Source organism: Embiotoca jacksoni, unplaced genomic scaffold, assembly GCF_022577435.1.
Source record: "Embiotoca jacksoni isolate LCO1_2020_lvr unplaced genomic scaffold, fEmbJac1.0.p SCAF_4, whole genome shotgun sequence".
Taxonomy (NCBI): domain Eukaryota; kingdom Metazoa; phylum Chordata; class Actinopteri; family Embiotocidae; genus Embiotoca; species Embiotoca jacksoni.
In genome coordinates, this window is record NW_027185392.1 from 10,079,264 (window position 1) to 10,097,290 (window position 18,027).

The 18,027-nt window shown below is 40.6% G+C and overlaps 1 protein-coding gene across 5 annotated transcripts in view; it reads right to left on the reverse strand.

The window, feature by feature from the left end:
* septin9b (septin 9b) overlaps positions 1-18,027 on the reverse strand; it is a 70,727-nt gene that overhangs the window by 24,673 nt on the left and 28,027 nt on the right. For 3 of the 5 annotated variants that reach the window (XM_069167278.1, XM_069167279.1, XM_069167277.1), the window contains exon 2: positions 14,936-15,616. In XM_069167278.1, the coding sequence (XP_069023379.1) occupies positions 14,936-15,616 (681 nt within the window). Of the gene's footprint in view, positions 1-1,122; positions 1,220-5,116; positions 5,246-14,935; positions 15,617-18,027 lie in introns of those variants that run through there. The other 2 variants (XM_069167281.1, XM_069167283.1) reach the window with 2 other exon arrangements.

Sequence of the window (18,027 nt, forward strand, 5' to 3'; positions counted from 1 at the left end):
CTATTCAGATGTTATGTTACAAATGTGGCTGGTAGGGGCTAAGTTTTACGTTACTACAATGCAGATCTAGCAGAAAGGTCCATTTGTTGTCTTACCTTACTAAACACTGGACTGAAATTTCTGGATGTCGCATCCAACAAAGCCACTATTCAGCCACCGTATTGCAAACTGGGTAAAATCAGACCATTTGATGCACTGAAAACATGAGAGATAACTGAAATTTCAAAAGTTAGGCTCGTCTCCGGAGCCCAAAATTAAAGCCGAGTGACTTACCACAACCCAATTTTCTCCCCAACAGAAGCAACTGACAAGAGTTAGGAGAAGAAAGGAGTTTTTAGTATTCCCTGTGGAAGAGCAACTCGCCAACTTAAAATATGATCTCTTTGACTCCTCACCTCTCCTTGAACTTGGCAAAAAACTTTAGAAAGCAGACACCAAGGGATTGCCAAAACTAAATCACATCAAAACAGCTTGGCTGCATCAGTGCTTGGCTAATCCACTGCACTGGATCAAACCAAGTCTGGAAACTTTGTCTGATGTGATGAGAACTGAGGCTTGAGAAGAAAACCTGACCAGAGGGCCCTGGACATGTAAAACCTAAAGAGCGGCAAGGGCTGTCCTGATTGGTCAACATGCTGCTTCAATATGGGGGATTGACTATCTATGCATGCTCTAGAGCTGAAGACACAATGGGAGGGAAAGGAAGAAAGAAAAGGAGAGGAGGAGGAGCAGAGTTTGGAGGGCGTGGGAGGGGGGGGGTGAGTGGCAGTGCTGACCCCCCACACTCTCCCCCATGGCTGAACAATAGGAGAGGGAAGCAAGGGAAAGAAAAGAAATGAGAAAGTTTGAGGCCTTCACACGCTGAATCTACACCTCCCAGCCTCAAAACTTTTATTTTCTGCACAGCACAAATGAATCACCTGGTAAACTGACACCAAACAGCCTCACAGCACCAATTCACACCCCCCCCCCCCCCCCCCCACACACACACACACACACTTTCTGTTTCTCTCTTCCTCTTGCTTCATTGCTCTGCGTCTTCTTCCCTTTCTCTAAAAATCCTTCCCAACCTTTACTACAAGACATAAAAGTACACGGCCAGCATGCGAATTAACAACTCACCCAACCCTTTCCTCTCTTTCTCTTCTCTTCCACTCTCTTCCTCTCAATCACAGCTACAGCTGGACAGGCTGGGCTGCATGTTGCTGCTCTGCCTGGCCACGCCCACCCACGGTCATGTGACCGCCATCCCAAGTGGCTGGGAAGGCATTCTGCAGTCACACCCCTCATTCAAAGAAAGTGAATGGAGAACATTGTGAATTGTAGCAAGCTATTCCCAAACCATGTGTGATGAAAGTAAACCCATGAGAGAAGTGGCTTCAAACAAAATAAAAGACATTGGGAGTGTTTGTTTATGGCAAATTACAAAATCCAAACAAAGTACTGTGTGTGTGTGTGTGTGTGTGTGTGTGTGTGTGTGTGTGTGTGTGACAAGAAGTAATATCCTACTTCCCTCTCCTTGTGTGTCCATCTGCTCTCTCCGCCCCCTACTGCTTTGTCAGAGGAGGGTATTACATTATATGTGTGTGTGGACATGCTGAAGGTATTTGTTCATCTCTCTACTTCAGTCTTTCACGGTGCTCTCTCTCTCTTTTTGTCTGAGAAAGACACACACACACACACACACACACACACACACACACACACACACAAGCACGTCTCCATCCCTCAAACTGTCTGACTAATGACTAAAGCCATGACTAATCAGAGCATTTCTAAGTTTACAGAAATAATGTTTGCTACGTATCCATATCCATTGGCCACAAACATGTTTGTCAGATCATAGTGACCTTTGGCCACCAAATTCTAAGCATTTCATCCCTGAGTCCAACTGAACCTTTGAGCCACATTTAAAGAAATTCCGTCAAGGCATTTCTGAGTTATCATGTTCAAGAAAATGTGACTGACAACTCGATACCACAGTGCCTCTGGGCACAGCTGTCGTCACTTGCAGGCACAAAAAACACCGACCAGCAACGCCAAAACTCAGATTTTCACTAGATTTTACGATGGATTAAGTTATATTATGTTATGACTACTTGGAGTGATGACAGTGCCAAACAACAAGCTGAGATTTACTAGATTTTACCTTTAGGTTGAGCCAGACTAGCGGTTTTCCTCTGTCTCCAGTTTTTTATTCTAAGCTAAGTTTATGTGTGTTCAGGCTTCAGCTTCATAGTTCAGAGACAGACATGAGAGTGGGATCAATTTCCTGGTCTAACTCTCAACAAGAAAGTGAATAAACGAATTTCACAAGATGTCAAACTTATTCTTCAAGAGAAGAGTTCCTGTCTAACACAGCCAACCGACAACTGGACTGTACTTAGGAGTGAAGCTGCATTGAATTCAATATTGGCTGCGAAACAGATCAAAGTTGTTCCAAATCCCAAATGTTCCCTGGAACTCTGTCCTGCTTCTGCTTCCTGTGACCCAGCTCTCCCACAACAGAGAGATTCACATTTATCACATCCAACCCGCGGACTGCAAAACACTAATGCAGTCAACATGTGAAGAGATATTTTCTAAGAATAGATTTTATGATTAGAGAAAAAGAGAGATTCTGGTTACAAAATGGATTTTACTGCCTGGACCAACAGAGTGATTAACTTGTTCCTTTGTTGATATGGTTCAGCTTTTTTCTTTTTCTTTCCATCAGCACCTAAGCTGAAGGTCTGATGGAGGTTTTCATAATATTCAGCAGAAATGCTTCCTTCCTGACAGAGCTGGAGCTGAATCTTGCTCTTGGCTGTGGTTTTGTTTTGAAAACATGAATGCATCTACCAGCGTGTGTATGTTTTTCAGGTAATCTGTGATGTACACATTATTTTTATCGGTTTCCATTTACTAGTATCATGTGTCTACATTTTCATGTGAATGTTGCACAAAATCATACAGTGGATTTAATCTAATTTAATTTCACATTTAAACTGATTTTACACCATTGGCACATGGTAAAGACAAGCCTCCAGTGCCTGGACTGAAAAACGTATCAAATGTCAGTCGCCTATTTACCTGCTTTGAAAGACATAATTTACAATAACTTCTCATGTGCTCTGTGTATGAATAGTAAGTATCCACAACCTCTTGGCTGCAGAAGAAATCGGTTGGCCACAATTCTGTTTCAGCTATTTCTGCTCTAGTTTTTCAACATAATATCTGCTAGTAGGGCGATCAGTAGATTTGATAAGGACGCTGAATCTAGAAATGCACTTTCAAAAGAGATCGGGAGCCTAAATCTGTCACAGGCCAACGTCTAGAGTGGAAACAGGTCAAAGCTAAATGTTTTTTCTGCCCCAAATGCCTGTAGGACATCCTTTTCTGGGTGACCATTTTTGACACATGTCTGTTTTGTATCTCTTTATATCAAAGAAACTATTTTCCATACAGTTGTCATTAGAAAATAAACAGTGTTGACAGTATGAACCTCATGACAAATCAGTGTCTGTAGATGAAAAGGAGAGGTCTGCTGTGTGGCAGGAGCTTATTTTATTAGTTCTGTAATGACGCCTAAAAGGCAGCTATGAGCAAAGGCCGGGGTGTGTTTCTGCTAGCAGATAATGTACATCATTTTAATGCTAACATAGGAGTAAATACTGTACAATGCAGTATATGTTTTCTATGTTTTAGACCACACAACAAACACTAACAAATTTCAGAAAACCGTTGAGGAAGATTACAGTATACGTGAAAGATCCTTCTATATTTTAGTTTCATTATTCACAACTGATCTACAAAACCCAAGTTTACAGATTTTAGCTGTATTTAATTATTTTTGCCTTTTGAACTCATTCCAGCTCAAATCATTAAATCATCAGATCATCAAACCCTGCAGGCTGAAGAGGTAACTGAACACTAATATGCTGTGATGACTAGCATGCTGTGAGCCCAATTGGGGAAATCTGCGATTGGCCCAAAGGTCAGGGCTGATTGCTGAAGGCTACCCAATCAGGTCAGAGCACATATGGAGCTGATTAAAAGAGTCACCTCCATGACTCAGCGGATCAAGTGACTCAGTGACACATCTTTGCCTAGAGAGGGGGAGGGCAGAGAGCAAGGCGAAGGAAGGATGGAAGGGAAAGAGGGGACAGAGAAACAAGAGATAAAGGAGGAGGAGGAGGAGCAGAGGGTGGAGGTTGCTGGAAAAGTAAAGCACAAGAGGGAGAAGGGGAAAGAGGAAGAACATCTGGCTTATCTACAGGGAAGATAGCTGTGTCTGTTGGAGACTTCCTGTTGTGTTTTTTTTTTGCTGTGGTTGCTATGCTCCCCTGTGGTGCAAATGGAGACAGCATGTGTGATGAGTGAGGACACCCTGAAGTGGCTCAGGCCTCCCCCCTCCAACTGCACATACTGTGTGTACAGATGGAGTCATCTGTGTATATATCTTGAGCTACTTCACATGTTGACAGTAAGATACGTCACTCCTCCAGGTTGATTCTTCAGACCCCACATTGGACATTGTATCTCAAGGTTACAATAACTCAGGCCTGTAATTGCCTTTGCATCAGCTTTCAACACGGAAAAAACTTGCTGTATTGCAATAAACTGGTCCGATTTTATGGTTCAGGCTTTTGTTTACAGGCAAGTATTTGCCCATGGTTTCTTTTGGTCTGCTTTAAGCCAGCAAAGCTCTCCCAGCTGGACTGGCTTAATCCTGACAGCTCGAGAGAGAGAGGGAGAGAGAGACAGCAAGAAATAATAGCCTTTAACACTTTCAGCAACCATATGCTCAAATGAAGTTCCCTTTAAAATAAAACAACAGCAACACAACTTGTTTATACAACTACAAAGGATCGTATAGGAGGAAGTAACCAATAGTGTCCCAGAAGCAGATTAATTTCAACCAAGCAACAACGCTTGCAATGAAACAGAAATGTAAAAAAAGTGACATCTTTCTGGGCATCCACTCCCCACATCCCCAACTGAAGAAGATTCATCGTGCCTCGCCTTGATTGGCCTTAATGGAAACCAGGCACTTCCCCTACCTCAGCGCAGTGATAGTCTAAAACAGACAAGCTCTCCCACTGACACACAGGACAACAACCGAACAGATACTCACAAAGGGTTTCCATCTCATGGCTGTTGTACATCTCACTGCAAGTAGAAGACATATCTCATGTCAGCTCTTTTCCTATTCGTCTCTCTCTCTCTCTCTTTCAGTAGGATTTAACACACCAAACTCCCAGTTTTGTCTTTCAGGCAGCCTCTGTTAAAATCTGCACAACTCAAGAGCTAATCAAAATGACTACCCTTTCCGGTGCACACACACCAACATGTGCTCTCTTGTGACGTTGTGGAGTCGAAGCCTTCCCTGATGAACAATAAACAGAGCCACTCTAGGGGATTGGCCTTCTGGGGAATCCCTGGACTCTTGCTAGATTTGCGGGGGCGAAGGATGTATGACTAAACTCCAAAAACGCAAAGAAGACGGAAGGGGCTCTGTCATTAAACTCTTTGTGCGGTCGCTGCATGCCTTCCAGGATCATCTAACCGAGTTATGATGCTAATTATCTATAATAGAAACCTTTCAAGTGCAGAGGCAAAGAGAGGATTTCTCCTCGAACCATTATCTTTTTAAACTGGTGTTACATTCAGAATGTGTGTCAGGATTGAATAATCTTCCATCCAGTGTTATACTTCAGTTTGTCAGTGAGTAACAGAATAACTCATCAATGGCAACTTGCCTATTCCCCCTTCAGTTGTGCATTCCTCCTCCATCTCCCTCCTTTTCTCCTCAGAGATGTTGACGTCTGCAGTCTGCTGCGAAGCACCACCAAGTACTTCACGCCATTGAGGCTGGAGGTGAGAATTCACCCGATGTTCCTCCGAGCTCCTTTGTCAAGTCTTTTCTCAACAGACGATGATGCTCTTAAAAGACACTAATTGCCCAAAAATCACAAAACTGCAGACATATTAAATAAATCCTGAAATTATCATCGCAAATCGCAGCATGTGATTCAGTCCCACATCGGTGCCTTTAAAGTCTGTGCAGATTATCGCAAAGTTAAGACTTGAGTATCCTTAATGAATCCATAAAAACGACTTGCACATTCCCAACTGAGGAACCAATCAGTCAGCTAAGCACCATGTCTGTGCGAGACTTACTCGGCTAATTTTAAATACTAATCTGCAAGGTGAAAGAGTAATTGTACTTAAGTGCAAAAGAGGCAATGGGGATTAATAACAGAAAAGGCGTGCAGTACCTCCATTCTGCCTGGACTTAACTCTACTTTAACAAATGCCATTTATATATTGTGGTTCATCTTCACAGAGTGCTGCCTATGTGCTGAGAGCTTATCAACTGACAGAGATGAGAGTTTGTAATATTAAATGTAATTTACACATAGCTGACTACCTGGAAACAGTAAATGACCATGATGATAGTATCACCTGTCCTGCTTAAGAAAAATGATGAATTAGATTTTATCTATGTCACTTCAAACAACATTTTATAGTGTCTTGACAACAGAATTGATTTCTAATAATGGACAAATTATTCAAAATATTATTATAACAGTAGATTTTAATGTACAGAAGAGTGTTTTTTTTTTTTTTTTTTTTTAATGGTTTCTCAGTAGCCTACAATTCAGATCTAACTGTATCACAAGTTCAATTTGACAGAGCAAAACACAGTAAGACCACAGTAAATACATGATTTTTGCATGTATACTGGCAAACAAAAATGTTGTGAAAAGCTTTCATTACTGCTGACTCTGCATAATCTAAATGATCTTCATTGTCATCTGGTGCATCGAGTAAGAGCCCTGCAAAACACCTCTGTTCTGTTGCACTGCTTCATACGTCCAAACAAACGGGGAAAAGACAACGGTAACTATTAAAACAAGGACAAGATGAGCACACCAACCAGTTTTAGCCTGAATTCAAAGGGACAAAAGTAAATTTTTGCCATGACTGCACCTTTTTTTTCTTTAATTTTCTACACACGCTCATTTCAGACAGACACACATGGTCACACATGAATCCCTCTGGTCCCTCATCTACTCAGTTCAGCAGATGGCAGGACTGTGGCACAAAAGGCCATCTGTCTGTCCTCACACACACATACACACACAGATACACCAATTATTGTTTTTCCAGTATGTTCTCTGTCTGCCAACAAGTGGGTAAAACACCATTAGCAGGGAATGTGGAGAAAACTGACTTCATGTGAACTTTAGGCTTAATTAAAACCACTCTGTATGTAAATATATACTTGTTGCTGTGCACCTCGTCTGACTGACAAAGACCAGATTTACTCACCTAATTTAAGAGTGCAAATATGCTAAAACCCCACGGTCACTAAGAAGAAACTGTTTTTGTCAGCTTCAGAACGCTATTGATACCCAATTTATTGTCCTCCTGATGATATTTTTTTGGTTTGTGTGTTTGCTTTCTTAATTGCCTTAAAATTATATTTGATGTGGTAATGAAGTATTTAATCATTTTTCTGACAGGTGGCCCTGCTTGCTGACCTCAGCTCAGTTCTCCCAAGTCATCAGAGTTTGACTGATGACAATAAAAAAAAAACGATAGCTCGTAGTGGCTGGGTGGTGTGTCGTCCCCCCCCCCCCCCCCCCCCCCCCCCCCAACATTGAAGACCCGATACGACTCTGGTTTAATTTCTTCATTTTTGTGGCCAAGATGAAAGACATGATTTTCCCATCAGTTTCTTGGACAAAGGAATCACAGCGGAATCTCATATAAATAAGAGAGGGCATTCACACGGAGACGGATCAGATAAATGATGAGACTAAACGTTATTTTGGCTTCCTTTATTAGGCTCTGATGGCCTATATCCTACTATTGGTCTTTTATCTTACAGCGAGGTTGATGTGCATCGTGGGTGTATGTGAGAAAGTTGATTCATTTCTAAAACTTCCAGCAGAAGACAAAGTGTAAACATTGTACCAAAAGTTTCCATTTTGATGTGTTTGAAGTTTGAATACGAGAAAACATATGCTATTTAATGCAAGAAAAGGTAAAATATGTGAGTATATTTGGGCTCACAGTTTGCACAAGAAGCTGAATGAAGAGGGGGTGTTTACAGCAGTTGTGGGATTTGGCATAGTGACTGAAAAGGACAAAGGTCTTTCTGCAGTGGTGGGAAACTTCTTTAACCCTTGACTTCCCCCAGATGTGCAATGTAAACTTCAACTTCCGAAACCCTTATCTAGGGGAGAGGGGAACTGTGTGTGTGTGTGTGTGTGTGTGTGTGTGTGTGTGTGTGTGTGTGTGTGTGTGTGTGTGTGTGTGTGTGTGTGTGTGTGTGTGTTTTCAAGTGCATATATCTGGGGCAGAAGGGCTGTCCCTTTCCCATTAGTCAGCTTCATAACTTCCTCCAAAGTAAGATGTTCATTATGAAAAAGGAAAAATATTGTTAATGTCCACTCACTTCAAAGCGCAGTGGATTGAATAAGTATCTGTCCAAGTGATATATTGAATTGTTAAAAACTTTTACCAGATCTGAACAGAAAAGCCCGACATATCTGTGTTGATGTATTTCTACAGCAGCTACACCAGTGTGGTCCAAGTTTCTGACCCCGAGCTGCTTCTTTATCCAGTTTCATGAGAGAAATCATAGTGATCCTAATGCTTGGATGTTTAATTTTCATTTGCAAAGAAAACTACTTGTAGGAAGAAGGTAAGAGCATTATTTTACCTGCTAGTCAGACTCAGCCCTTAACCAGATTTTACCTATCACACACTGCCTCCTGGTGGCTTGGAAGGGAAGCACACTGACAGTGACAGTCCTATTCAAGATAATATGAAGTGACACTTGTCACTGTTGTCACCGCAGGACATTTTGGAACCAAAAAGACAAACATACCAAAAAAGAGGCTCACTGACGTCAAATGAGCAAAACTGGACATAATCTGGCAGTAACACCGAGCCAGTTGTGGACAATTTGTGCTTCAGTGAAAGCTCTTTCACAGACACAAATTAAATTTGATACTTGCTAAAATGGATTCTTTTTCAAATATTTCTTGTGGCTAAACATAAAGATATTAATATACCTCAAAGCTTTGCTTTTTTTTTTTTATCAAAAGTTTAGCTCATAAGGAAGATTTTACATAAATTAGCCAATGAAATGTAACTAAATGTATTACATTTATTTGAATTTAAAGTTTTATGCTGATTCTGAAACTCGGTATCTTTGGGATTTTGGCATTTAAAAGTGACGGTGGTTGCGTCGAGGTGTTTGGAGACATTTCCACTGGCAAATTGTCACAGTTTCCATTCTTGTCACATTAAGTTTATAAAATGATCACTGAGGTCCTACATCCTGACATGTGTTACTTGATTTGAGAGTATTAAAAACATATTTCAAAATTGAACACGACACAAAGGAAAACTGAGCAATATGTTTGAAATCATCATCACAGTATTGATATGAGTCCAAAGTAATTTTAAATACCACATTTGAAACTACGATGTTAATCTCACTAAGCTAAAGTTGCTCCTCAGAAGCACGTAGACAAATTCTCTTTTGGCTTTTCTTCGCCTTTCAGCTCACATTTTTTTTCTGGGTAATTAGCCGACAGGTCACACTGAGTAATGGTGTGGGATTAGTCCAGAGTAATTAAACTGGGAGAGGACTGACCTCGGATATGCCTCTGCCTGAGGGTGCATGTATGTGTGTGTGTGTGTGTGTGTGTGTGTGTGTGGGTGCGCACTTGTGTAGGTGTGTTGATGAGAGACAACAAAAATAAGACCAAAAAAAATCTGAGGTGAAGAAAGTCTATGTGTGGATGTGACCTTTTGTAACCTACAGACAGGCAGAGACAAATCACCCTCAGCCCTCTGCAGGCGTCCCCTCCCCACACTAAGAAGGTCAATCCATGCAAAGAACGGACAAATGGCTCCTTCTTAAATAATGACTACACCTTAATTATGAAACAAATGCAATACAAGATATTGTGTTTATTTAGGCAAGGCATAAAGATATTCCAGTTGAGGCTGAAATGAGGACATCTCTTTGGTTCTTTACCATGACAACACTAAGGCAGGACACAGTGGCACTATATGCCGACATGACTCCTCAGTAACACCCATTAAACAAACATTTCTTAGAAAAAAGCAGCACTATATCTATAGCCTTCTTTTCTACTTTTTCAGTGCTGTATCAGTATTCGAGCTGATGATAAAAAGGCAAATCCATTTCTGATGTTCTTTTTCGTTCTTATCATCATGAAACAGAAGGAGTTACTAAATGACGTTACTAAATGTGACCCAAAGATAACCTACCAGTCCCATCATCCCAGCGATAAGGAGTCTATTTATGGTCAAACGCTCTGTCTAATGACCTATCCACTGTCTAGTTACTGTAAAACTGAGGATGTCCATCTTTGCTGTTAAGATGAAAGTGACTTTCTGTTTCCATCAATGTCAAAAAGGACACAAAATTATTTTGTCCCTTATTTGTGTAGAAATCCATCTGCTACTAAGTTCAAACATGAAAAGGGGCTGGGGATAAAAGGTCTTCGGGCCAGAAAACATTTCTTAAATTGAAAAGCTTATTTGAAAACTGATAAGAGAAGTGCAATTTTGGACCACAGGTGGTCTGAGCTTTTCTGTCTTGAGATGTTAGATAGAGCTGCAATGTTTGATGAACTGATGAACAGCAGGCCTGCCCGTCAAGATAAGGTTCCCTGCCTGGCTGTACACATAGGGGGTGTACCAGATACCAATCAGAGAGAGACTTGTGTCTCTAGCCACAAGTGACAGCTGGATTTTTTCTTGTCATTTTACTTTAATGTGCAAGAGCAATAAAACATCACTTTCAGCATCTGTTTGAAGCCATAACATACATATGCTTTATCTGCTTATTATTAATGATGATATCATGACTAGAATTCAAATGCTTTAGGTAGAGCTCATCTTTGATATCAGTTAAATTATGGATTTCTCAAATAATACATTGGTTAATATACAAAGGACACTGAGACGGCATCTCAGGGTGTAAACAATCCTGGATTGGTACACGTGTTAATTTAATGTCCAGAGGTGTATTTGAGTCTTTGTGTCTTTGTGGAGGCAGACGGACGCCCACCCTGTTCTGTAGGAGTTCTTCCTGTTACACGGGAGATTTTCCACCCCACTGTCGCAAAATGATTTGTCAAGGAGCAGTTGTTAAGTCTCTCTCTACAATACTGTAATGACCTTACCATAACACAGTTCCCTGAGGTGACATGATTTGGTGCCATATAAATAAAATCTAGTTGGATTGTGTGACCTACGACGACTTTAATCTCCTCAAAATGACATATTTACTCATCTTTGATCTACCAACAACTGCAGTCACACTTTGTCCAAGTGTGTCCACAGTTCTTTTCATGCTGACCTTTTACATAAACATCCTGGTATAGCTCATTCTATGTAATGCTCAGATCAAAGTACAGAGGGAAATTGGCTGGGAAGCTGACTGACTTGGATCACATGACCCCTGTGACAGGAAGTGGTCTGCAGTGAGGTCACACTGCGGGGGAAACAATCACACTGACAGAACACGGAAGGAAGCACATCGTACTCTATGTGCATGTGTGTGTGTGTGTGTGTGTGTGTGCATGTGTGTGTGTGTGTGTGTGTGTGTGTGTGTGCGCACAAATTGTGAATGATGTCATTTCCTCCTGGAGAAACTGAATGGGCAGGAAAGCAGCTTATCTAACAGCCTTCCAAAAACACAGTCAACACCTATATGGAAAAATCATAAAACAATGCTAAATAATATTTGCTTGAACTGTTACGAACCGCTCTTTTGCGCATATGATTTTTCATTCCAATGTCACTGTAGAAATCCAATAAAAGCATTTACAATCTGAGCAAAGAGGAAAATAATAATTTACCAAGAGAACAGTGTGTATTCAGCTCTTGGATATAAGATGCATCAAAATGACAAATACTCTCCAGTAATCTTAAATTTGGACTGCAATATATATATATATATAAAAAAAATGTTGTCACGTCTTTTTGTTAAAACTCTCTTGATCACAAGGTTGAGAAGAATAGGGTGGGCCCAGTCACAGCCACCGGGCCCTCCAGGCAGGTCAACCTTCATTTTAGACCCCTATTAGAACCTCTCCCTGTGGAAAGATAAGTAGCTACAACCCCCATAATCCAGAGGAGAACCATGTAAAACTTTCAGCACAGACACAGTCAAGAGATTTACGGTCATATGCAGTAAAAACACTGTAAAACATGAAATACTGCAGCGCAGGGATACCACAGGCGCAGACACTGGGACATTGTTCAGAACTTGACAACGAAACATCGGCCAAAGGATAAAGCGCAGTACTCCATTTTAAAGGTGGAATAATAGTACAAACCAGGACCATACAATATCAAATGACCCAAATCAACAGGAAAACACATTCAGTTTCATCAGGAGATAATTATAAAATACTTGGCAATGTGGTTAATAGCTACTGTATATACTCATTTATCCAATACAACATAGTTCACCTCTTTTAATATGCATATGTGGCTAAAAGCTCTCATAAGTAAATAACACACATAGCAGTAATAGATATAATCCCTATTTCTTTTATAGAAACAACGTATCAAATCAAAGTGTGAGACCACTGGGATATACCTACAGAGAATTATTATCTGAATCTGCAGCTCATAGAGTTTTCCAAATACTGTTGCTCCATTTGTTAGCCATTTTCAAATTATTTTCCTGTATCAAATTTACATGTGATGATATAGTGTTTCAGTATTGTGTATATGATTTTCTTCTGAGTATCCCCCAAAAAAAATTCAGGTTCAAGTTTTAAACAATACCCAATTTATCATCTATACATTGGCCAAATACTTTTAATGTACTGCTAAAATGTGAGACAACTATCTGGTAAACAAGAAACGTGTTGGTACATGCACTTACAAACAAAGGTCAGGTTTACCTTTGAGAGTGTGTGAACTGAAATCTAACATAAAAATTACGTAAAGTATTTATACATTTGCATTATACACTCAACTGAACCAAAACATTAAAATGAATTGTGTTCTTATGTGTTATAAAAAACTGATATGATACTGTGGGATAAAATATGTTCTTCTCTGTTGAGATAGCTTTAATGCAAATTTAAGACTAATCACTATTTAACTGCTATACCACTGTTATGGTGCTGCCAAGGTTAGACTTTCATCACATCACAAAAACCACCACCGGCTCCACCAGGGCATTAAGAAGAGACATGGATTACCACAAATACAGACAGACAGTCTGCTGTTTCTACCAATAGACGGGCCGCCAAGGACACGCTTACTTGTATTACTGACAGACATGCAGGAATCAGATTAATCACACAAACTGCTCCTGTTGCTGGCTTTTAATTTGGATGTGATGGGATCTGATACTTGGGTCAGACTGTTATAACAGAGTGGAGAAGGAGCAGGAAGATATATGAAGTCGAAGAGAGAGACCAAATGCATTAGAGTCTAGATCAAATGTACAGTGGAAAAATGTGACAACATGTTCTACCCAGTGGGGTTTGAATGTAAACTAAAAGTCAAGAGAGAAAATGTAATTTGGTTTCAATTGAGTTAAAGCAGTCACTTTTGAAGGGTGATGCTCAAGCAATTACTGAATCATAGCATCAAACCAGCAATTTGCTAAAATAGTAAGTATGATTACATAGAATTTTTTTTTTTAAGCATGCCAACAAATTTTAACCGTTTGTCAAACAGCATTCTACCAACACAAGCTAATCTGTTATTAACAAAAACCACCATCCATCGATAACAGTCCCAATAACAACAAAGCTGCAGTCCAAAAATATATGGAACGAAGAGATGGGAGCAAACTTCAGTGTACTCCAGCAAAGTCAAAACTCCTTTCACCATTCATTGTTTATCATGCAACTATTTATCAAGAAAATAAAGTGCGTACAAAAAAAGGTAAACTTACTTCAGGCTGCGAGCCAAAGTCACATTGATGCCAAATACAACCACCCATTGATCACTTGTTAAAGTACATCTGTTACAATAATTTTTTGTTTTATATTTGTTTTCAAAGCCGGTTTTGGATGCAATTTTTATGTTATCAAAAAAGCTTGTAAATCCACTTTCGGCCTAAATAACTCGTGAATATTCTGTTCTTTCTTTATTCAGATAGCTAAGGTGGTGATTGTTATGTGGCTAAAACTACAAAATAATCCCCCCTATGCAAGAGAGCAGTTTGGAGAAGATTTGCAGTTGTGCAGTCTGGAGCTGAAATGGACCCTCGTGATGAGTAACTGACAATGTCCTCATTCACACATGTATTTGATGGGGTGTTTCAGCTGTATGCTTGTTCGTCATGTCTTAAGCATGGTGCTGTAAAAGACACAGTATTTACCATTTCTAAAAAGGGAACAATTAAGGCAAAATCCAATGCTTTTGTCATTTGCAAGTCACTGTTGGAACTCAATTCATGGGTTCTTACAATCTTGGCGATATCTTCACATTTTGAACATTATTTAAAATGTATAATGTCTTTTATGACATATTGCTTGAACTTACCTCATTACTTGTTTTTTTTGTTTATCCATAGTTTAGCAGAATAAATTTGGGCTTAGAGAAGATGACAACAATGAGCTTTTTTACCATCAGAGATCAGATTTTACATGGGTTTGAGTTTGGTGTCTTCACAAAAATATGATGCTATGTTTGACACATTTTTTTTAAAAAGCAGTAGATCACAGGGAGGCTTGTATATCACCATAAAAATCCAAATAATTACCTCTTTAAGCTTCTCATGAAGACACAGTCTCTCCAATTTGTTTTCAATAAGAATTTAAGGTGTTAAGAAGGTGTTGAGCAGTTTTAGGATATGACTGCAAGTAAAAGTATGACTGAAACGAGCACGTGTTGGAGTGACATATGGTTAGAGCAGACTTACTGTCCGGGTTGGGGGATTTGCGTCCAGCATGGTTAGGCGAGGAGCAGCGGAAGGTGGTGACGATGGTGTTGTGGTGAGGGTTGGGGTGGTGTGGGTGGTGCAGTCCTGGGTGGTGTCCATTGTTCTCTGGAGGAGCTCTGGTGATGCAGATGTCAGGTTTGCGGACATCCCCGGGACTGGGGGGCTCAAACTTGCGAGCATGGTTCTGCTCGAGGGTTCGGCTGGTCCCATTGTTGTTATTGTTGCCCTCATTGCGGCGAATCACTGGGGAGTCAGTTGGCGTCTTGGCAAAAGTTACCTCCCTCTTGTGGCTCATCTCAGGGGTCTTGGAGTGTCCCAGGACTTCGGGGCGTTTCAGGGCACTGTTGCTCACGAAGCGCATGGAAGCGGGACTGGTGGCATTATCTACCTGCTTGCTGGAAGAAGAGATGTCGATGGATAGTTCAGACCGGCGTGACATGGGCTCAGGAGTCTTGGAACCTCCTCCACCCATGATGGAGCGGGGTTGGGTGTAGTTGAGGTTGTTGTTGTTGGTGGCCGGGGCGGCGGTGCCCAGATCACGGTAGTAGATGCTGGTGGGAGACATGGCGTTACGGTGAGGGGAGCTGGTTGTCCGACGGCTGCCGGGTGAAGAGTGAGATGAGGTGTCAACATCCTCCACCTCAAAGGACCTCTTCAGGGCTGCATGAAAGGGATAAAGACAACATAGTCACATGGCAGATTATTTATTTATAAATACTTTATTATTTGTTTTTTTTGTTTTTTTAAAGAACTGGGGTTGCAGCAGCACTAAGAGTTCTGCAGAAATATATGGACAATAACTGAACGAACATCATGAGTTAATAGCAAGCAGCAACCAACATTGACGTCACCCAACGGCCGTTATGGAGCCTGGAGTTTGGATATTGGCTGTCGCCATCTTGCTAGTTCAGAGCGGTTTGGAGCCACAAATTTGGATGAGTTGGGGGGAAGCGAGCAGTGGATCTGACCCAATTGTATTGTATTGTAAACCCGACGATACTACATCCCGCCCACCGATAGCTGAAAACGGAATACAGTACGCCCCCTAAAAACATTGCTTTTTGAGGCTTATTTTATAATTAATAACGGGATTATTTTCAGATGGACCACCAGAAAACTAAGAAGAAGGAGTGACTTAAGAAAGCAAACTCTTGATAACATGTAGAAAAAATGTATTGACATCACATTTTATTAGAGAAGTTGAATGGGATTCTATGGAGCCGGAGGCCTTTTCGAACCAACATTTAGCAGTACTCAGTGATATTGTAGCTTAAGGCACTTCAATAACAGCCTCATTTTTCTATACCCAGAAGCTATATCCACTTTTATATACAGTCTATGGTTACTTGTGAAACTAATTTTAGTTTCAGTTAGTTTAAAACCAATCTGAGGGGTTGGGAGATGATTGATGGAGTTCAGCTCCACAAAATGTGCAGTCAATTTGTGTAGCAACGCTCAAGTAATGGCTATGCACTTAAATGTACTTAATTACAATTTTCCATCTGTACATAAAACAGAATACAACATACTGAAATCACATTAATTTGTGGTTCCAATGTCTTAACCAAAACAAGCTCATCTTTCCCTTATAAACAATTTATAGGTCAAGATTATTGTTTATAAGAAGTAGGAACAATACTATAAAATACTCATCAGAAAGGTTATACCAATTAACTGAGCAGTAAAAAAAGTTAATTGTTTTTCTACAAAACATCATGGACAGTATCCAAGCGCCTGAGGTTTGAGGGCAGAGGAGCTGATGGAGCAATTTTGGTGGCACAAAAAAGAAACAGCATGCACTGGCAATAAGGCCATACCTATCTAATTTCATTACATCCTCAATCACCAGCAGCAGCTTTCTCACTCGCGTATAACATGTTTAAGTCAATTCATGCGTTGTTTTGTCATGACTTGGATGCTATGTGTGTAGTACGCCACAGTATAAAATTCTAGTTTTACACAGAGGCACTTGAAGAGTTTCACGAAATGTTAGAATACACGCAATCAGCCTTAAAGCATTTGGGGAAAAAAAAAGGTCCCAAGACGAGCAACATCAGCACAGAGATAGAGGCACTTCCTCCCCTTAGGTTAGCTATGACGTTAGAAAAGAAAGATGAAGATATTGAGGGATGGAATCACCCCCCTGGCTGAAAGTCAACTTGAATTTGACTCGAGAAGTTGCTGTGCCAAGCCAGTGCCCTGCAGCTGGCATCATAATGACACACTAGTTAGACTGGTGCACTCACGCACACCCTTAACAACATCTCCAGTTTCCTTCAATCCAAAATGCAACGCTGATTATCTGATGTGTTTGTGGCTTGCGGTGGGTCTACGTGTGCCTTTGTATGTGTGCAACTATTTGTAGTTTTCTCCCAAATGCTTGTAAAGGCGAGTGGGTACGGTACGTAATACGGGAATGTATACGTGTTTATTTTTAAGCCACTACGCCCACAGGGAGGGGACCATGCCCCAGCTCCACTGCTCTCTGTGTAGAGCCAAAACTCTGTTCGGGGATGTTGAGCTTGACACAATCACATCAAAGCTGTCTCCCCACACACATGAGCCAGCATCACAAATCTAATTAACTTAAATAAGATGCCTCATTCCAGCAGACTTTTAACCCTATTTACTCCCTGACAAAAATTCAGGCTGCAGCCAACATCTTGTTTTCTCTGTTGGTCCAACATACCAAGGACATTTCACCTCTGGAAGAAACATCACATTTTAGAGTTCATGGTGATCTGTGTTACAAATCTCTTTAACCACCCCACGTCTTTCCCTGTATACCCTTCATCTAGACCTTAAAGTACAGATACCTTTCAACTTTGAGATCCTTACATTGTAGATGCAACCGAGCTACAGCATGCTGTAGCAAGCTGTAAGCTGCAGATAGTTTTACAGAGTTCAAATTACTTGTGGAAAGCATGAGACATCTTGTTAATAAGCACACAGAAGGTCTTAATGTTTAAAAACACAGAAAAAACAACAACTCATAAACACTCAGTTAAGTTCTCACACTCTTATTTTCAGCACTCAGGCTCTGATGAAAACAGATTTCATTGTCCAAGGCG